The sequence below is a fragment of the Gekko japonicus genome, unplaced genomic scaffold, assembly GCF_001447785.1.
Source record: "Gekko japonicus isolate JY-2015 unplaced genomic scaffold, Gekko_japonicus_V1.1 scaffold1865, whole genome shotgun sequence".
NCBI lineage: Eukaryota > Metazoa > Chordata > Lepidosauria > Squamata > Gekkonidae > Gekko > Gekko japonicus.
This window is the reverse complement of record NW_015168710.1, coordinates 331,292-353,667: the sequence shown is the minus strand read 5'-3', so window position 1 is coordinate 353,667 and position 22,376 is coordinate 331,292. Positions and strand designations below refer to the sequence as shown.

The following is a 22,376-nucleotide window of genomic DNA, read 5'->3' as shown; positions in this document are numbered from 1 at the left end:
TTACTTCATTAGATAACCATTGATTGAAAAACAAAGTAGAGCTTGTTCTGCAGTACCTGGTTTCAGCATGTGTTGGGCTACTCTAGCAATGTAGAGTGTTAAAGGGAAAGTGAATCTGAGATTTGGTTGTCTGATTCCATTTTGCACCACATCCATAAGGTAAAGCAACTGTAACATGAGAGCAAAACATAAAAATATTAGAAAGTAGGTTTTGGAATCCCATTGGCAACTGTCAAATCACATCTGCAAGATCCATCTTTGTATGACAACAGAACATTTCCCTCACAGAAACTGCAGGGGAAGTTAATCAGACACACGGATTCCTCCTAGATTTTCGAGGGTGCAAGGAAAGGGGGTTATTTTCACCAATTTCTCCTTCTTTTGGCTGCCCTAAACACCACCCAAAACAGTGTTCTTGGAGGAATGTAGCAAAAATGCCCCCTTGCCTGGTGCCCACAGAAATATAAGTAGGATCCAAGCCATAATCTATCAATGATAACATAAGCGAATTACAAAAGAATGTTCTAATATCACAAAATGGGTATGGGGGCATGATTAAAGGTATTACTACTAATAGAAATAGAGTTTTGCATTCTCATATGACTCCATATGTAATATTTTTATGTATTAGATCACTACAGAAACTGCACATTTAGGGATGAGAAAATTATAAGGTGCATATTCACATATTTTATGGAGGAAAATTAGCAAGAACATAAGAACATAAGAGAAGCCAAAGTTGGATCAGGCCAATGGCCCATCTAGTCCAACACTCTGTCACACAGTGGCCAAAAATACCAGGTGCCATCAGGAGGTCCAGCAGTGAGGCCAGGACACTAGAAGCCCTCCCACTGTTGCCCCCCCCCAAGCACCAAGAATACAGAGCATCACTTGCCCCAGACTGAGAGTTCCTGTCTATACCTTGTGGCTAATAGCCACTGATGGACTTCTGCCCCATATGCTTATCTAATTCCCTCTTGAAGCTGTCCATGCTTGTAGCCGCCACCACCTTCTGTGGCAGTGAATTCCATGTGATAATCACTCTTTGGGTGAAGAAGTACTTCCTTTTATCTGTTCTAACCCCACTGCTCAGCAATTTCATTAAGTGCCCACGAATTGTGATAAAGGGAGAAAAGTACTTTTTTCTCAACCTGCTCTATCCCATGCATAATCTTATAAACCTCGATCATGTCACCCCTCAGTCGTCGTTTCTCCAAGCTAAAGAGCCCCAAGCATTTTAACCTTTCTTCATAGGGAAAGTGTTCCAACCCTTTTATCATTCTAATTGCCCTTTTCTGCCCTTTTTCTAATGCTATAATATCCTTTTTGAGGTGTGGTGACCAGAACTGTACACAGTATTCCAAATGAGGTTGCACCATCAATTTATACAGTGCATTATGATACTGGCTGACTTGTTTTCAATTCCCTTCCTAATAATCCCCAGCATAGCGGTGGCCTTTTTTATTGCAGTTGCACACTGTCTTGACATTTTCATTGAGTTATCTACTACGATTCCAAGATCCCTCTCTTGGTCAGTCTCTGCCAGTTCGGACCCCATCAACATGTATTTATAGTTAGGATTTCTGGCTCCAATGTGCATCACTTTGCACTTGGCCACACTGAACCCCATTTGCCACGTTGACGCCAACTTGCCCATCCTTGACAGATCCCTTTGGAGTGCCTCGCTTCTGTGAGATACTTACCAAACAATTTTTAATTTTGCAAGGCTAGATTCCAAAACACTGTGTAAAAGTAGCATATTATTACCTGCTTTTGTTCTCGAAATCGAGCCCCTTCAAGGTGAAAGCGAAAAGAGCCCAGGACATAGTATGCTGCTGCTCGCACGTTATGGTCGTAACTGCTTAGGGCTGCTATTGTTAGCCCCAAAGCATTGACGTCAATAAACTTTGGACATCCTACAACACATTCTACAAGAAACCAAAACAAATTCATTTATTAAAAATTTTGTACTCCATCTTTCCTCACTGTAAGTGGTTTACAATAGTAGTTCAAAAGCATTTCTAGATTAAAACCAGAATAAAATAGTAATCACATCTCTCCCTTCCTCCCACCCAACCTATAAAGGATGTTCTCTCAAAATCCTTTAAAAAGGTCACTTGTACACAAAGTAGCCCTTTCCAGTTAAATAGGGGCTTGATTACAGAACTGACATTTTTGTAGCATTCCTGTAGCTGAACTCATCCTCTGAGATGCCTCTGTTTAACTGAATACCTCTTCACATAGTGCAAGACCCTGTGGACATGAGGCCTTCTTGCATCCCATTTCCTAAGGGGCTTGCGTTCTGTGTTTTCCCACCAACCCCCATCCATCTCTTTCCTTTGAACACATTTCTCCTCCCTTAATTCTGTTCTGACCTCTCAGGGTGCATATTCAAGATCAGTTAAAACCAAGTAATGGCCCTTAACCACACTTTTATACACACATACACACACCCCATGAAGCGATTAATACAATTTGGTTAAAGGTTTTGTTTGTCTTTTCATTCAATGCAAATGCATTTGTAGAACAGTGATTTTAATCCAAGCTCGTGATTGTGAATATGGAACCAGGAGGCAGAACTGTTCTGAGTTAATCCCACGCCTCACTCGGCTACCATTGTTCTCTCATGCTAAAGGACACTGTCAACAAAGACTCTCACTCTGTTTTATGGTTAATGTGGAACTGAGGAACAGAAGATTCATTTGAAAACCTGAACAGAGGTCATGGAAGGAAACATTTATAACAAAGATCCAGCCTTGTGAAATGAAGTCAACAGTTGGTATGTGGAGTAAGTTTGATTTATGTTGGACATACAGTTTGTTTGTAGAACCTTGGAAAGATCAGGGGAAATGGCTGCTGAGATAACTATAACTTCTAGATATTACCAGAGGGGTCTTTTTTCCCTTTTGTGACTAATGTGGGGCTTGCACATCCAGTGAGGAGTAATTATGGAACATTTATTCATAGGGTGCCATTACAATACCAGCAGGAAGCAACAATATAACAAAGGTTCTTTGGACCACATGCTAATACAGCCCAGCATGCTCAGGAATGTTCCACCGAGAATTCAAAATGACAGTAGTGGGACTGCAAAAGATTCTATGGAGGCAGGAGGTTTTTGAAAAAATATTTAGAGGATAAAAGGAAGCATTGTGGCATACAGTAAGTAGGAGTATCCTTTTGTAATTTGACAAATTTGGGGAGGCAGCAACGGAGGCAAAGCTGGATGGATTTCTAAGAGGAGCCAAAGCACGAGCTACAGCTTGGATAGAGTTACAGAAGGAGACAAAAATGCAGGTAAGATCGAAAAATGAGGGAAGCGATGAAAAAGGTCCTTAAAAAGTCCTGATGGAGAATACAACTCAAAAACAATTTGTGGCTTTCAAAACAATTCTTGTAATGGTAGGAGAAGTAATCATCTTTTCTCAAGAAAGTAAGTAGGGGATTAAAAGAATGGTTTTTCAATTGCTGGTCAAACCATTTAAACCCAAGGACCCCTGTGCATAAATTGCAGAATTTGAGAAAATGGGAGATTTTGATCTAGCTATCTTGTCTGCTGTGCACCTTTCTCAGTTGCTGTTAATCTCTAATGTACCCCAAATTCCACACAACCTACATGGCAGCAACCAAGAAATGATCTAATATAAATTTCACAAGTGCAAACAGCAAACATCCTGCCTCTCCTAAATTTCTAGAAACAGAAGACTGGATTACAATGCTACAGCAAGAGAGATGTGGAAAACTCCTTACTAGAAGCAAATTGTCCTTTTCCACTTGTGAGAGGGAACATGGGAGAGGAACTGGACCAAGGGGATGGGATTCAGTGGCAACTACCGCCCAGCCATGTGTGATCAGGCCCACAATGCAGAATCACAAAACCAGGTCACATAATATGGTTATGGTTTCCTGCCAAAACAGCAAAGCATCTCAGATAAAGGCCCATCAAGGCTCTCACAATCCATCCTGCAGCCCTCATATGTCCTACTCTTTGGCGGGTGACTGAGGAAACGTTTGCTTTACAAGAGATCATTGCTGCACAGCAAATGCAAAACAGGTGCCACAAAGCAGCATTTACCCAGAGAACAACAGGAGAACTTGCCCATGATAAACAGGCCCCTGATCCCCAATCATTTATAGGCAGATCTGCACTCCGATGAGCAAGAACACAAGTACTGAATCGCCTCTGTCACCAAACAATGAAGACTGAGGCTGTGCCTCCTATACAGAAAAAAACAAAAACTTGGTAATAACAACAATGCCCAGAGAAGCTCTTTCTTTTCATTTATCTGCAGCACTTCTTGCCCAGGGATGCACGTAATGATGTGAGAATTTACAGTGGATTCCACAGAGAACTAGATGGTATGACAAGGAATCATAAAGCCAGCTCATCTTATGGCGGCTGTAGTGAGCCAGACTAATAGGGCCAAAATGTGGATTTCAGCACAGGTATTGCTGGCTCCAAGGAACTCCCGCAAGAGAATAGCTGAGTGGGGTACTGCAGTGTTCCTCCATCTGGCCATATGGCTCCTCTTTCTGCCATCATTTCTCCCCATTTGGGAAGAATAGTGTGGAGGGGCATCCTGACTGTCAGCTTCATTAAGGCAAAAAAGTTTAACACTATAGTGTCTGGAGTCAGGCTTTGTCTCTGTTAGCTCTTGCGAGCTAACATATGTAGTGTAACTGAATGATTATCCAGGCAGCTTCCGGCTTTCAAGCCAGAATATCATATAATCTGGCGGCAGCAAGAGAGGCAGGGTTTGGGTAAGTACACGCTAGGATCATATCAACCCTTCACACACTGAGTAAAGAAAGCCAGATATTTGAGGAAGAGGCCAACAGGTTTAAGAGGCCATTGGAGAAGCTTGGAAGCTATTTAAAAGTACGATCCTAGAAGCTTAAAAAAAAAAATATTCCGCAGGTTAGGAAAGGCACAAACAGGTATCGGAAAAAGCCTGCATGGTTAACAAACAAAGTAATGGAAGATGTAAAAGGTAAAAAGGATCCCTTTAAGCAGTGGAAAGCTAGTCACAGTGAGGCTGATAAAATGGAACACAGGCTATGGCAAATAAAATGCAAGTCTGTGGTCAGGCAGGCAAAAAGGGAATATGAGGAGCATATAGCAAAAAATGTAAAAACCAACAATAAAACTTTCTTCAAATACATTAGAAGCAGGAAACCAGCCAGGGAGGCAGTGGGGTCCTTGGATGACCAAGGGGTAAAAGGAGTACTGAAGGATGATAGGGAAATGGCTGAGAAGCTAAATGCATTTTTTGCCTCCGTCTTCACTGTGGAAGATGAGAAGTGCTTGCCCACTCCAGAACCACTGATTTCAGGAGGGGTGTTGGAAGACCTGAGTCAGATTGAGGTGATGAGAGAGGAGGTCCTAAAACTGATAGACAACTTAAAAACTGAAAAATCACCAGGCCCAGATGGCATACATCCGAGAGTTCTGAAAGAACTCAAATGTGAACTTGTAGATCTCCTGACAAAGATATGTAATCTTTCCTTAAAATCTGCCTCCATTCCTGAGGATTGGAAGGTAGCTAATGTCACTCCCATCTTTAAAAAGGGTTCCAGAGGAGATCCGGGAAATTACAGGCCAGTCAGTCTGACGTCGATACCGGGTAAATTGGTGGAAACCATTATTAAGGAAAGAATTAGTAGGCACATAGATGAACAAAACCTATTGAGGCAGACTCAGCACGGTTTCTGTAAGGGAAGATCTTGTCTCACTAACCTGTTAGTGTTCTTTGAGGGGGTGAACAAACATGTGGACAAGGGGGATCCAATAGATATTATTTACCTTGACTTCCAGAAAGCTTTTGATAAAGTTCCTCATCAAAGGCTCCTAAGTAAGCTCAAAAATCATGGGATAGAAGGACAAGTCCTTTTATGGATCAAAAACTGGCTAGTTCATAGAAAACAGAGAGTGAGTGTAGGTGGGCAATTTTCTCAGTGGAGGGTGGTAAGCAGTGGGGTACCGCAGGGATCAGTACTTGGTCCACTGCTTTTTAACTTGTTCATTAATGATTTGGAGATGGGAGTAAGCAGTGAAGTGGCTAAATTTGCGGATGATACAAAGTTGTTCGGGGTGGTGAAAACCAGTGAGGATTGTGAGGCACTCCAAGGGGATCTGTCAAGGATGGGCGAGTGGGCGTCAACATGGCAAATGGGGTTCAATGTGGCCAAGTGCAAGGTGATGCACATTGGAGCTAAAAATCCTAAATATAAATACACATTGATGGGGTCTGAACTGGCAGAGACTGATCAAGAGAGAGATCTTGGAGTTGTAGTGGATAACTCACTGAAAATGTCGAGACAGTGTGTGACTGCAATAAAGAAGGCCAATGCTATGCTGGGGATTATTAGGAAGGGTATTGAAAACAGATCAGCCAATATCATAATGCCCCTATATAAATCAATGGTGCGACCTCATTTGGAATACTGTGTGCAGTTCTGGGCACCACACCTTAAAAAGGATATTATAGCTTTGGAAAAAGTGCAGAAAAGGGCAACTCGAATGATAAAAGGGTTGGAACACTTTCCCTATGAGGAAAGGTTAAAGCGCTTAGGGCTCTTTAGCTTGGAGAAACGATGACTGAGGGGTGACATGATCGAGGTTTATAAGATTATGCATGGGATAGAGCAGGTAGAGAAAGAGGTACTTTTCTCCCTTTCTCACAATATAAGAAATCGTGGGCACTCAATGAAATTGCTGAGTGGTCAGGTCAGAACGGATAAAAGGAAGTACTTCTTCAGCCAAAGAGTGATTAACACATGGAATTCACTGCCACAGGAAGTGGTGGCGGTTACAAGCATGGACGGCTTCAAAAGGGAATTATATAAGCATATGGAGCAGAGGTCCATTAGCCACAAGGTATAGATAGGGGCTCTGGGGCAAGTGATGCTCTGTCTTCTTGGTGCTTGGGGGGGGGGGCAACAGTGGGAGGGCTTCTAATGTCCTGGCCCCACTGGTGGACCTCCTGATGGCACTGGTATTTCTGGCTACTGTGTGACACACAGTGTTGGACTGGATGGGCCTTTGGCCTGATCCAACATTGGCATCTCTTATGTTCTTAATAGCTTCTGAATGGAAGATTATAGCCATTATTACTCTCTTAGAAAATAGGTGAAAAGCAAGAGTTTAACAAAAATTCCAAATACAAAGACGATGCAGACCCCTTTGTAAGTGGAACAGGTCAGTAAGAGAAGGCTAAAGTCTGTAAAGGGTAAGTAACTGCTGCATGCATTTCAAGGAGGATCCCTGCTTTCAAGACCCCCCCCCCTTAGACTATAGTGCAAATATATTTGTTTAACCATAGTCTGTGTCCACAGTCATATTTCCCTGAATGCAAGATGATATCCTGTACCTGGTCTCAGTAATTCACTGAAGAGCTGAAGAAGGAAACAGGGGTCATACAGATCTCGAAGATCCACCTTGTTTTTGCCTTTGCCTTGTCGTATCTGTTCTTCCTAAACAAAGGACATAAAATAATGGGAAGCAGAGTTTCAAAAAATATGATGAACTTTGATCACTGTGATGGCTCCTTGCAACCAAAGGCATGCCAGCACTGTGACTACTGTAAAGCTGGAATGCAGTTCTCATAGCAGTGTTGTTATTGTTTCTGTGTTTCTTATGGCTTCCTCTAGCTTAATGTGAACTGGAACTAACTTAACAGGCACTCTCTTTGTACAAAAACTGTATTAAAAGTGTGCAATTTGACAGTGATTTTTGCATGGTTGGTAATCTAGGAGCAGACTATACAGGTCTGCAGCAAACTGAACCAAGTGGTCCCTGCAGTGCAGGCGTCACCACAGGGGCTGCTCACTCAGATCTGGGCAAAGACAACAAAGGCAATGGGTGCAGCTCACTGCCATTGTCTCCATGACCCAGGGCCAGCAAGTGGCCCCTGTGGCACTGCGTGCAACATGGGGGGCCATTTGGCTCAGCTTGTTCCTGACTGCCAGTACCCCTCCAAGGCAGCAGCCCACAGCAAACATTCCAAGAAGTTAAAGGATCCAACCACATCCCTAGTCCCTGGACATCAAACTATAATTAGCTCCAAATTTGAAACCTCAGTGAATTCAAAGGGTTTTGTTGCTGCAGTTTAAAACTGAATGTAACTGAGGAAAACAAAAAACACTGGAAAATATTTTCTGACGCAAATGATTTGAAGTAATTACCATTATGCCTCAATACTTTGGATGCTACCTTTAAGAATGTGACTGAGCAGCTAAAATCAAAATGGTCCCCAACTGTCTATCAAAAGGGACGGTCATCTGCAATTAATCCAAGGCACCTCTTGGAGAAGAAGATGTCGGTGCTGTGGGAAATGGAGAATAGTCCTCATCATCATCTCTCGGTCCAGCAGATTCAGAATTTCTTCCATGCTTGGCTGCTGCCACAGTGACTTTCCCAAACTCTTGCATGTCTTGTGATGTTCCACAGCAGCAGGACCCCAAAGTAGTATTCTGCAATTAGATTAGTGAGGAAGTAATTTGTTCTTAATGCTATCGCTGGAGAAGGTGACAATTATAAAAGCAATTTTGATTTATAAATGGTACAGCTGCACTGACTTTCCCCTCACTACTTTTATTACCCGAGAACCCAGCTAGAATCTGTTTCCTTGACAACACCATTTTTCTTTCAAAGCAAACTATGAAGCAAAAATTCACTCTGACAGTGTTTTCTGTTCACCAGCTTCTAACCTAGAGAAAAAGGCTACAACTCTCCCTACATCCAAAGAGATTTCTGTAAAGCATATCAATTACTATAATCAAGTCAAACACACAGTTATTTTCAGTAGCCACCACACAATGCCTTCACCATTCAACACAATTTTATTGACTATGTTATTTATTTGAGGGATGGAAAAGCAAAACAAGACAAAGCTTGAGCTGGGGGGGAATGAAAAATCCTTCTTCCATTGCTTTGAACTAGGGGCCAGGATCTCAGATGCCTTTCCTCAGCCACTGTCACCTGCCCCGGTTGCAAAAAGGCAACACACTCCGGCAATGCAACAATTTTTGTGGCAATCTTGTGGCAACCATAAATTCTTTCCTACCTCTAGGGGCTGCATAACCCACATCTGCTTCCCTTGAGCACTGGAGTGGTCCACTATCAGCAGGAGGTAAAACAAGTTCCAGCTGGGCCTTGAGGGGGAATAGAATTCCAAAGGTGAGGTGCCATCTCTTGTTACCATCAACCTCACCTTTGCAGGCAAAAGCATGGTACGCATGGCTAAGACCTCCCTTATATAAGGGTATAAGGGCTAAAACCGCCCAATCCCATCTCCTTGGGAGATGGCAGCCCAAATTACTTGCACAACTCTTTGCACTAGGGGATCCACTTTGCTTTCAGCTAGTGAACATGAACAGAGGAGGCAGCAAGAATAAAGGAGAGACTAAGGAGTCATCCTTTATGCTGCTTCAAATACAGCAGTAGCCTACTGTTAAGTTACTAATAGTAACATATTGACGTGTTTGAGAACGGAAGTAATGCAAAAGTAAGCTACTGCTGTCATGAACGAAGTTAAGAGGGCTTCATAACTCTAGGCATATTCCACAACCACTGGAGTAGCCAGAGCAAGTGGCAGGAGATGGGTTATTCTCAACATTGTCCATTTTCAGCTGGATGTAAAGTAGGTACCAGCTGAGCCTCAAGAGAGAGGGAGCCCATAGATTGACAGTTCTGATCCCTATGTAACCTTTGCTGGATCAGGGTAGAGATATGAGATAATGCCTAAGGAGTGCCTTTACCTATGCTCGGACTTAATTCTATATTGGAACACAAAATGCCTTTTGCGTAATAGCTTTTTTGGATGTGGCATGTGTGATGGACAGGCAATCATCCTTCCCTTTTCTGGAAAAAAAATCCTAAGTCTCCTTTAGTCCTTTTAATGTGTGAGCAGAGCAGCTAGCAGCCAATCAGTTTCCCTAGAAGGGCTGGAGGAGAGAAATGGGAAGGAGGGAGTGAGAGAGACTCCTTAGTTTTTAATCAGATAGGGGCTGAGTCTTCAGACAGACAGAGACTGGAGGGACCCTGTCTCAAAGTCTGCCTTGTGTGTAAGCAGGCTAAACTGTCTCCAGAGTTTGGAGAGACTTTGGAAGTCTCAGAACCTGTCTTCTGTGATAAAGCAGGCTAGCTTGATGAAGAGACTGAAGCTGTCTCAAAGCCCCAATTTCTCTCAAACAGCCAATGTTCACCTCAAGAACACACACCTGTCTGCTAACTGCTTTCTACACTCCCAAATTATCAACTGTAATCTTATAAATGAATGGGCCTAGCAACACTGTGTTATACCTGTAATTAGTTTCTATCCTTTTTTCTGAATCATCCCCTGTCCCTGGGAGTAAATAAGAGTTACTGTTCTTTTTCCGTTTCCCTCATGAATGCAGAATTTATTACATTCAGAAGCCACTTGAGTTCAGTCTGTCAGGTAGAGGGCTGGGGTAGAGACCACACTGGTCAAGCTTTATATCCTGCTAGTTCTGTTTAAGACACCGACCTTCACAGCACGTGACAGCCACAGGCAAATAATCCACAGCAAAGTTAAACTGACACACTGCAAGCACAGTAGCCATATAACACATTAAGATGCTGATAATCTAACCTGAAATTTACAAGACTTAGACCATTCTTTTCATACAACTTCAGCAGCAGCAATATCTTCTGGTCTAAAAAAAGGAGAAGATAAATATGGTATGTACCTGAGGAGGCCACAAGGTTACATTCACACATTGATGGCTGCTTCTCAAAGACTGCCTGTCTGAATAAAACTTCGTGTAAAAATAGCCTCTATTGTGCCACTGTGATAATTCACAAGTGGATTTTCTTGTATGGACAAGACAATCCAGGAGGTATTTGTTATAGTGAAATGACAGCATAATATTCAATGATCTGTGGATACATCCTAAGTCTCAGAGTGAGTTCACAGAAGCATTTGCATTACTTGATCACTGCCATGTTAAATGAGGGCTTGCATGTGTGAAACAGCAATTGCCGCTTAAACTCAGCAGAGTTTTTATATTGCCCAACATCACTTCAAACACAATACTCTTTGCTGAAGGTAGGTCGCATGGTTTACTGATGAGACATCGAATAGTTTACATGCCAATTTGAATCAGCACAGAGTCACACATAAGAGACCCTATATTCCTGAATGACACAAAAGACACATGACATTCCACCCAATGTCCACCAAGTCACTGCTCTGCTTACCCTTTTCCTAATTAGCCCCAATTCCCATAACTACCCCCTCTTAAGGACCCCAAATACCAAGTCCCTTCAGCTAGTAGCCTACTACTTCTTAAACAAACACACAGCCCCCCAAGATTCCTCTTTTCTCCTTTCATTATTACTTGGAGAGAACAGAATTGGGATAAAGAAGGCTTCGTTCACTTGCATCCCTAAGTGCACATGAAATCATTCTTCTTTTAGTTCCATTTCTGTTCATTTTCTTGAAGCATCCAGAAATTGCAGGTGCCTGCACTACAGCCACGGGTTGGCCATCCTAGTTCGACATTATGAATTCTTAACCTACATATATTCCAAGAAGAGACAGACTTACCTACAACACTCAGAGTTGCACCATAGGCCCCGAGCAGCACAGCAAAATGGTTACTCTCACACACTTCAGGGCAGCGCTTCACAAGAGTCAACAGTATGTCCACTAATGCCTCTGAAGCAAAATAGAAACACATATTTCCTGTTTTCAAGATGACTTTGTTCCTAAACCTAACACTTTAAAAGGTTTTTCCAGCTGCTCCTTGGGGCAATAAGGTTTGGGGGCGACAAAATTTTCCTGTACACAGTTATGAGTGGAGCAACGCAAGAACTTTCCTTGCCCAGCTCCCTTTCATTCACTTGGGCCAAGCAGGAAAACTTCCCAGTGATTTCCAACTGTCAACAGCAAGATATAAGCTACACTATGAGTAACATTTTGTCATAATCCTGTTTATACAGTTTTTAAAAATAAGGCTAGCAGATACTTTCAATTCGCAGAATCCATGTTCTTTTAATACATAGAGGACCTTCCCCTAAAATGTCAAAGGGCATTTGTTAGGAGAGATGAGACTTCTTACCTCACTCCCACAGCAATTATTTGTGAAGACTTATTGGGTTTAACTTATGTTCACCCTTTCTCATCTGCTCTGACATGGGAAGTCACAGACCTCTGCACTTGTGCTGACTGCTGGTTCTGAGAGCTAATCAACTCATTTGTATACAGTTTTTTTTCCTGGTCTTCCTGGGTCCTTTCTTTTGAGACCCTTTTAACATCATAGTCCATGTAGTCCTGTTACTTCCATCTTAGCTCTGCCTACATCTTCAACTGAGCTAACAGCATTATTCTGCTACAGCCATAAGGACCAGTCAGTAATCAAAGACGGGAGAAAGCTGAGGTTTTCAGGGTAACTGACAAACAGTAGTTACCTGGATTAAGACTTCCGGCCATCCAAAATGAGTGGATTATTTTCAAGTTCATTTAATACCAAGAAGTAACGTCCATATAAAACAGTAAAAGGTGGATTCAAGAGGCCCAGGAGAAAAAAAAAATACTGACACAGACTTTATATGGCCAACATGTTTTGAGCAGCTAGTTCTTCACCAGACAACTGACACAAAAATATGTTATTAATTACTCAAAACCTTGAATGGTAAAGATAATGACCAATCAAACAACATAAGATGAACATGCAACACGTTCCAATCATCACTCTAATTTAAAACCACCGAGTTTTGGTTAAGCCACGTGAATTAAGCACCTATTTATATTCGTTTTGTTTTGGGAACTGTTAGATTTGGTTGCAGTATATGCATTTTAACTATTATTTATTCTTTAGGAGGTGAGGTGGAGTTTACATTTGGTTTTATATACTTCTAGTGCATGTTTTCCCCTCTTGGACATGTTCCTTAATGTGGTGACGGGGTCTGTGTGTCAGCAAAGCTGAGAACAATTCCAAAAGGAGTTTAGACTCTGTCAAGAGGCGGAGACACCAGACTAAGGTGTATCCCCTCCCTTTAGGGATCAACAGCCACGTCAGCAGAAGAGAACGGACAGTTCCACTGGTGATGGGGGCAGAGGAATCCTTGAAGGGTAGCTACTGGGCAGCAGCAGTTGTGGAAGGTGACACTGACAGAGGATCTATCATAGACATTGGCAGTGCTACTTCAGCTAACCTTGGTTAGTACTGTGCAGAAGGCAATGGTATGCCACTTCTGATAATCTCTTACCTCAAAAAACCTACGAAGAGACACTCCAAAATGGAAAAAAAATAGTGCCGGAAGATGGAACCCCAAGGTCAGACAGCATTCTATTCCTTGGCTCCATCATCAACCAAAAGGGAGACTGCAACTCAGGAAATCAGAAGGAGATTGAGACTAGGAAGGACAGCCATGAAGGAGCTAGAAGAGATTTTTAAGTGTAAGGATGTGTCACAGGCGACCAAGATCAAGGTAATTCATCCTATGTATAGGTGTGAAAGTTGGACAATGAAGAACGCTGACAAGAAGAAAGTTGATTCATTTGAAAGGTGGTGTTGGAGGAGAGTTTTATGGATACCATGGACCACAAAAAATATAAATCAAATCCAGTCTGAACTCTCTCTAGAAGGTAAACTGACCAAACTGAGGCTATTGAACTTTGGTCACATTATGAGAAGACAAGAGTCACTGGAGAAGACAATACTGCTAGGAAAAGTTGAGGGCAGCAGGAAAAGAAGACGACCCACCATGAGATGGATTGGCTCAACAAAGGAAGTCACTCACAGCCATCAGTCTGCAAGACCTGAGCAAGGCTGTTAATGATAGGATGTTTGAAGGTAATTAATTCATAGGGTTGCCATAAGTTGGAAGCAACTTGATGGCACTTAACAGACACACACAGTATATGTTTGCAATTACTTCATTGCATTTATAAATACACTGAAATTTGTTGTTGCATGTTTTATCCTATGCAGCATGGTCTATTCATGATTACCATTTATTTAAGTATGTTTTTATCCTGCCCCTTCTCCAAGGAAGTCACAGTGGTACACATGGTTCCCCCATTTTATCTTCACAAAATCCTGTGAGGTAGGTTGTGCCAGGAGAAAGTGACTGGTTCAAGGTCACCCAGCAAACTCGCATGGCAGAGGGGGGATCTGTACCTTGGTCTCCCAGATATAGCATTCTAACCAAACACTGGCTCTCCATGTGGGTATGGTGTAGTTAATCATTATCCAATTATTATTCAGATTTTATTATACTTCTTTGATGAAGGTCTTTGGGCTCAAATTGAGGTGGGATTTATCTCATCATCATCAAGAAATGTGTCTTCTGCGCTTATTGGATCTCTGTTGTTTCCTGTGCCTCTGTGGTATGTGTGGTTTCATGTAAATGCAGTGCAAGCATTCCTCATAACAATTTGATCAAACAGCATTTCTTACTCCCTTTGTGAAACATGGGTACTTTGAATGATTTCAGTATTTCAGAATCATGGCAAGAGCAAGTATCTGAACTGAGTAAGACATACAGAGAAAAAAAATGCAATGTTAATGAAGGAGGGGAGCTAAACTGTGTAGATCCAATGCTAAAATAATCATGTTCCAGATAGAACAGCTCAGAAAATACGTAGGTGGGCTGATAACTGGAGAGATTAAAAACAACATTTGAAAGACACTTGGTTTATATATAGACACACCAGGAAACAAAAAGGGACAGATACCTCTTGTATGAACATTCATGTCAGCGTCTTCTCTTGACCTCAGCATTGTTGACAAAAATAAAGAGTGTTGCGTGATCATCATATAAAGAATGGATGGCTTGACTAATCTCTGACTAAGATACATTTCTTTCTGGTACAACAAATTTATAGCTGCATTTAGAGTTTTCATGAAATCTTCGTCCTTATAACGGTACCTTGGAGAAAGAGATTAAAAGATAGTGAAACCAAAAACAACTCCCCCCCCCCCAAAAAAAAAACAACCACCCCATTTCACTTTGCTAGTAAAGCTAATGAAGAAAAGAATTATGCCCCAGATACTGGCTTGGCTTGTGAGTGGTCCAGTTGTACTTTAGATGACTGTACTTCCTACAACAAGGATTAAATGAAGACTGAAAAGGGATCATTTCATATTATTCACGACACGATTAATGCCAAATAAAACAATGTGGATTCTGGACTAGAAACCTCAATCTTATGACCTTGTTGAGCAAAATTTGCCCTTATTTCACATAATTTATCCTGCTTCCAACAGCTGTGTTTTCAAAGATTTGGGATTTTATTTGTCAGTGACCAAATGAACAGAAGACATGAAGGGCAGGAAGACTGGGGAATGATGGATTTCTGGGCTGGGGAGGATACTAAACTAGCTAGAATACTAAAGGTCCATTTCTTGAGAGTTGAATGTCCTACTCAACCTTATACTTCCTTGTACAATTTTTCCTAACACCTCCTTCATGTTTGCAGCCAAGTCAAAAGAACTACAGCAAAATGGAAGAGTATAGCTGAGGTTCTGCAACAGATCACAAATCCTATGCTTGTACTGTACTTTCTTATATTCAGGTAATATCCATTATTCAGGTAATGCAACACCTCACAGCATTTGCTCAAGCATCTTCTCCAAACATCCCAGTGCCTCTCATGAACTATTTTAACTAACAGTGAACCCCATGTTCATACCAGCATACAAGGAAAGCATCTTTATAGAACCTATATCTGACCGGATCAACAGAAAGGTACTCATTTAAAATGAGGTTCAAATTTGACAAGTCTTGCAGCAAGAACAATGGTAACTGCAACTGGGAAAATCAAAATCACCATTCAATGGTGTCTTGCACTTGCAACTGGCCACAAGCACATTTCCCTCAGCTCTGTTTGGAACTGAGTCAGCACTTACAAGCATAATCAGGGAACACACTGAACGAAATGTGCTTTTCCCTGTAAAATGATATCCTAGCAATGTGCTGAATGAAGCTTCAGGGGAGAATATTTTTGCCTCCCCACCATGAACCAAAAATGGCCAAGAAACTAAAAGCCAGGGAAGAAAAGAACAACCAGATAATAAAATAAATAGAGTTAGCCTATAGCTTTTCAGCTTTCCTGGAGCTTTCCTGTTTACAGTTAGACAAGCCCAAGGATTACAAATCATCTTTCCCCTTGCACTTTCCTAGGGCTTGACCACCACACTCTGCACACGCAGAGTTCTGTTGTACACTCTGAGCACTCAGGGAAATTATGTTGCACTTATTACACACCCCAGCATTACAAACTATGCAAATTTGTATTCTGTACCAGATAATTCTGAATTTTCTGGCATCACTAGTCACAACTTTAGCAGAAATGAAAAATGCCAAGTTTTAATGAGAGAGATGATTTGCATAGGTACGAGAATTCCTATTTCTATGTTAGAGAGGGTATTTAGAAGACAGCAAAGTTGTGTTTTAGCAACTAGCTCTTTATAAAAGCACCAAGTGTTTAATGCACCACAGCTGAATCATAAAATTTGCTTACTTGAGTCCCATCTTCACAAAATTATGCCAGTCCTCTGGAACCACTTCAGTTACTGAATGCTGGATTGGTAGGAAACACAGCACAACATTTAACATATACTATGGTGAAAGGGATAAAATATTAAAACTTTCAGTAACCTCTGCCCTTATTTTGAATTTTTGAACTAGCATATATGAAAGCCAACGCACCAAAAAAGTAACACCAATAAAGGGTAATGTATTACACCAATGCATAATTTGTTTAAAAATCTGACTCTCAAGGACATCATATGTACCTTCGGCTTTGCATGCATCTCTCAACTCCAGTCTTTTTCTTAGAACAAACTTCCATTAAAACCAACTGGATTTACCTACAAGCATTGAAAGTTACAGTGACTGTCTAAACCAAATGCTATGAGCCCGCTTCAGAAAGAAACATTCATGTATAGGGAAACAGAACCGCAACCATGATGGTTCAAGACAAGTGGTCCATCTAAGTCCAGAATCCTGTTTCACACAATGGCCAACCCTGGAAGCAAAACAAACAGGGTGTAGAGACTAAGGCCTTTCCCCCGATGTTGCCTCCTGGTTTTCAGATGTTTACTGCTTCTGAATATGGAGGTTCCCTTTAGACACCACTGGTGGCCACTGATAAAACTGTTCTCCACGATATGTTGTCGAAGGCTTTCACGGCCACAGTTCATTAGTTGCTGTAGATATTCTGGGCTGTTATCCATGAATCTGTCTAAAGCCGTGCATGCACTTCGCAATCACTACATCCATTAGCAGTGAATTCCACAATTTAATTACTCATTGAGTAATTTTGTCTGTCCTGAATCTACTGCCCATCAGTTTCACTGGGTGCCCCAGACTGAGGCTAAATGAACTCTCTCCCCAAAATTAGCTTTCAAAGAAAGTCTACATTTTTTGATATTTTTATTGATGTTCTTAATTTTATTTTTATATTAGGGCTGCTTTTAAGGTTCTAAGGTTTTAAGTTAGTTTTGAATGAGCCACAAAATGGATTTTAGTTGTTGCTGTTTAATACTTTTTGCTCATTTGGCTATTTCATTTTTAGTACCTTGGTTTAATGTATTGCTGTTTTTATTTATCTTTGTTATTGTTGTCATCCTCTCAGCTGGAACTGTATTTAAGGACACTGTGAGTAGAGGAAAAGCAGAGGAGACTGCAAGGAAGCTTGCACATTAACGTGCAAATAGTTGTGCTTATGCGCTCCCTAGTGGGCATGTATTGAAATTCATGGCATTCCTATTGTATCTGAAGAAGCGAGCTCTGTCTCCTGAAAGCTCATTCTAGAATAAATTGTGTTGGTCTTTATAGTGCCACTGGACTTCTGTTTGTCTGTTTTAATCACACTCCTCAGCTGCTGTTGTGCTTGCAACTCACCATCCTGTGCAAAAGGATACGGAGAGAAAAAAAGGAAGGATACACAAGCAGAAAACCCCCAGTCCTCACCAGTAATTCTTCTAGCCTTGACAGCATGGCAGTCTCCATTTCTGAATGAGTTTCTTGTTCTTTGCTATTGCTGTAAGTGAGAATTAACCATTTGATACAGACAGCTAGTAAGCGTTTCTTCCAGGAATACACCTTCTCTTCAGAGCTCTCCAGTGCTCTTGAAACAGCATCTGCAGCCACCCAGCTGCAAGAAATATGAACAGATCAATAATGCCGTCCTGTTGTTTTAATACCAATGCTCTTCCCTCACTACTACATGGCTGCAAGGAGAAGTGATACTTGATAGCATTTTTACAGAGGAGGTCAGCCATTCCAGAATACTGCAGACACTTTGTACTATGAGATCATTCTACCCAATTAAAGACAGACCCACTATTAGGTTTAATGTAAGGACCACCACAAGATTTTGTTGGTCCAATTATTCTGTATAAAGGTTGCAAGCCTCTATTCTGGTAAAGGATTAAGAACAATCTCTCTTTAATAACTGGCACTGGGCAGCACTCAAGAAAGAAATCTCTGTTGCCTGATCTAGCCAACTTCCAAATTTAAAAGCTTTGAGCATTAGGTTTTCAAAGTATCCACAAAGTTTTTTTAATCTAAACTGGTATTTTCTATCTGCCATTCCCCCAAGGAGACAGAAAAAGTGGATTTGGTCTGACAGAACGTAGACAGACTCTCTTCTTGTTTCAGGAAAAGCCGAAGTACCTTGAAGCCAAGTGAGGACAATTTTTAACATTTTTAGCTCACTTTTAATGACAATTTATACACTTCTGAAATAACTGGCTGTTTTATACAATGCTTATGAGTCAACATATTGTAAATCATATTTGTGTATGGCAGTGCCAATAAAAGTTTAGTTTATTCCAATAAAGGTATTTGGATTTGGAATAAAAGTTTTGATGGTTAGTTGCAATGGTCACAATGTAGACTCAAAAATTACATGGACTTACTGCTCAAGACTTCCCACTGCATCAAGAGCTACAGGTAACATTTCAACTAGATTTTTCAAGTCTTCCACTTGTAAAGATGGCAGTATCTTGGAAAGAACTTGACACTCATCTGTCAATGGCTTTGACACATCTGTATTCAGGAATATTTCCAACAGTTCTGGCCACAAAGATTCTCTTAGAACACACAGAACAGCTGAAGAAACTGTAGGGAAGAAGGATAAAAAATCAGCTACAGGATGGAATGTCATAGGCTTACAGATGAGCAAGAAGAAGTGCACAATATTGTACAGCTTAAAGTCTTTCAAATAAAATACCAGATTCCTGCTGTACACAGCAGTAAATCTACCAGGCCAAGAGAGACCATGGTGAAATATTCTCTCCCAGCAGATGAAATATCCAATAGAACAGGATTCTTAACGGGCTGTGCCAAGCAAACTTGGTTGAGAGCTCTTTTCATACTATCCAGTGTTCACTGAAGCTGGGAGGGGCCTCACCCTACTGGATGGGACAAATTAGCTAGCCAATGAAAATAGAGCATGTTGGAGCATGCAACAAAAGTAACTCACTTGCAGAACACCCTCCTACCACCAATGGAGAAATGTAATATGTAAAATAATTTCCCCTTTTTGATCATTATAGGCATTACCTGGTATTTTGGACTAATAAACATGGCCTTTGTGTCAGGGAATTATGTAACAAACAAGGCAGCAAGCTGATGGTTGACAAGCTAACTGCATGTTTGCTACCATTAAAAAAATGGTATTCAAAATCAGCTGTAAAAATTCACAAAATGCTTGCTGTTAAATAATCTAAAAACATCTTGTGAAATTACTTACACAGTAAAAAGTTCTTTTCTGTCTGTGGAGCTTTGTTGATGGGGAAGGAGAAAGAGAAGGAAGGGATTGTGCCTATTTCCTTCCTCACTGCAGCTTACCAACCTCTGTGGCTATTATTCCACAAAAAGTCCTTTGACCCTGGGAATCAACTTTCCCAAGAGCGGAAGGTACTGCTGGTGGAAGTAGAAACTGAAAGGTCTGTGATCCTTGTACGAGCAAATTGCTGGATCCACCCCAAATAATGGGGGGGGGGGAGGCTGAAGGAAAACAGCTGAGACACACAGGTCTCAGAAATGAGAAACCATCTGACAAAATCAGATAATGTTATAGGCTAGATATAAATGACAAGCTGAACTGCAGCAAACGATTTTAAGAGACATTTTTAAATTAATAAAACTGACATGTATTTGTAAGCCTTAGAGTTTAGGAAAAAAGATTTTGTCATGAGCTGGCTCATTTTCTAGAAGTAGATACATTTTTAGGACTAGACACACATATATTAATAGTATTCATAACACTGGCATTTAAAACTCTTTTCTGCCCTTAGTAATTGGACTATAATTGATTGTTACTGTCCCCCCCACCCCCAGTTTTACTTCATAACTGATCTCCAGTTCATGATTTGCTCTTACAGCTTTTACTGCAGATAGATGGTCTGCCTAACATGGTGCTACTGGACTCTTTTCTACAGCTTTTACTGCAGTTTTTGTCAACTGACTGTTGTTTTATGGATTCTGTAAGCTACCCTGAAGATTTAATAAAAGGGTGGAGGCAAAAGATTGCCTCCCCCAATAAACAAAGGCCTTTTTCACATATACAGAAAAAGGAAGTAGCAGTCTGGTAAAAATGGGTTGAACCACTTCACAATGCAGATGGTGGATTTCACCTTTGAATGTTCCTTTTTATCTTAATACAAACTCAAAGCAGACAGAAAGCTAACAGAATAAGTAGAAAGGTTCTAACTCATCTCTTTTCTGGCTGTGCTGATTTTCTGTTTGCAAGGAGGTTTTAATATAGGGCCATTCCACAACACGATCCCCCAAGACTTTCCATTTCCATTTCAAAGAGATGGTCCATTCTGCCACTTTAGATCTGTGGCCTCTGTTCCTGCATGTGTGAGCTAGGCCTTAGACTCAAAATATTTACAACTCCTAAAGAACCATATGTGAGGCATATGTGAGGACTAATCAGTAAGCTGTCTGTTACCTTTTGATGGGTGTGTAAAACGATGCTGCTCTTGACACTGCAAATACATATTGATGAGTGGCAGAAATAAGCCCATGTTTTGTCTCAAGTACTCGCCGGTCCCATGCTTCAGACACCACAGCTCAAACTGCAGCAGATGAGTCCGGCAATACTGAATCAGCAAAGCAGCAATGGAAAGGGAAGTTTCTGTTGCATGATTCAGGCAGAAAATCTGAGTATCAACTCCAACTGCCTGGGCAAAGACAGGCTCTTTCTCTATAGCATGCATGAAGACCTTCTCCAACTCCTCTGTGGCTGCTGTAGACAAAAGAATTCCCACCCCTTGAATGTGCTCTCTTGAAAAAAAGAAGTCTCCCTTCAAGGACCCTCTTTGGTAGCTCTCAGTGAGAAGCTGCACTAGAATCTCTCCGTAAGCACTCAGGCATGATTTCTTGCCAGAGGAAGTTTCAGATTTCTTGGTGGCTAGATTTGCTTTAGGAACCTGCAGCATAGCCAATGTGACTTCTTCTATCTGTTGGGAGTCCATGTACATGTGCAGATCTTGCAAAGCCTCTAGCTGCTGTGACCTTGTGAAATATGTCTTACTTCCTCCTCTTCTCCCATTGTGCAGTTCTTTCAAGACCGTTTTAGTGACAGCTTCAAAGTATCTGGAGATCACAAGCAGTTGATTCCTGGCTTGTAACAGTGGACAGCCCACCCTCAGCAACTCAAGGATGCAGTTATTCAGATGAGCAGAGAGATGCTTCACTGCAAGTGGGCTTAAATTGTGATGTGGAAGAGAATGCTGTTCTACAGCCAGGAACCAACTCTCCAGTGTAGGGTGTTTGAAGACCAAAGGGAGCAAGATATCCAGTATCTGCAGCAAAAAGAGTTACAACAAAAGACATCATCACAGGGTTAACGGTCATAGGACAAATAAGCATACGATAAATAATACTTTTATCCATACTGTATACTCATTATATCCCTAGTGGAGGCTACACCTTCAAACACTGAATTAGCTTACTTGTCAACCAAGTAAAGGGGGGGGGGGTGGACACAGAATAATTGGCTACTACGGGTTCCTCCCAGCTCCTCCCCTTTCCTTCCAGTCTAGGTCCCAGCTAGCTGAGAGTCATTTTCTCTTAAAGCTGCTTCCAGAAGCGACAGTATAGAAGAACTGAATGAGCCCACTGTAGGGGGAAAATGGATGTAAGTGAAGGCATATAATTAAGAGACTGCCATAAGACCAAAGGGATTTAATTTATAATTATTCAACCCAAAGTCCGTTTTTTAAAATCTTGAATTTGCTTTCCACTTTAATGAAGGAAAACAACTAAAACTGAAAGGCGTTAGCCCACAAGCATTACAACTGAGCAAAATTGCTCAAAGGTCGAAGTTAATACCTTGTCATTTGAGGTTTCCACTGATGTCAGAGACTCCATATCCACAAAAAGA

The 22,376-nt window shown here is 41.3% G+C and overlaps 1 protein-coding gene across 1 annotated transcript in view; it reads right to left on the bottom strand.

Moving 5' to 3' along the window:
* Window positions 1-22,376, bottom strand: part of URB1 (URB1 ribosome biogenesis 1 homolog (S. cerevisiae)) — an 80,722-nt gene that overhangs the window by 16,110 nt on the left and 42,236 nt on the right. The window contains exons 21-32 of the mRNA XM_015415538.1: window positions 22,325-22,375; window positions 20,940-21,795; window positions 18,898-19,099; window positions 17,948-18,131; window positions 16,494-16,552; window positions 14,706-14,899; window positions 11,571-11,681; window positions 10,614-10,677; window positions 8,301-8,472; window positions 7,371-7,473; window positions 1,768-1,928; window positions 57-168 (exon numbers count right to left, since the gene is read on the bottom strand). Coding sequence (XP_015271024.1) covers window positions 57-168; window positions 1,768-1,928; window positions 7,371-7,473; window positions 8,301-8,472; window positions 10,614-10,677; window positions 11,571-11,681; window positions 14,706-14,899; window positions 16,494-16,552; window positions 17,948-18,131; window positions 18,898-19,099; window positions 20,940-21,795; window positions 22,325-22,375 — 2,269 coding nt within the window. The remainder of the gene's footprint in view (window positions 1-56; window positions 169-1,767; window positions 1,929-7,370; window positions 7,474-8,300; window positions 8,473-10,613; window positions 10,678-11,570; window positions 11,682-14,705; window positions 14,900-16,493; window positions 16,553-17,947; window positions 18,132-18,897; window positions 19,100-20,939; window positions 21,796-22,324; window position 22,376) is intronic.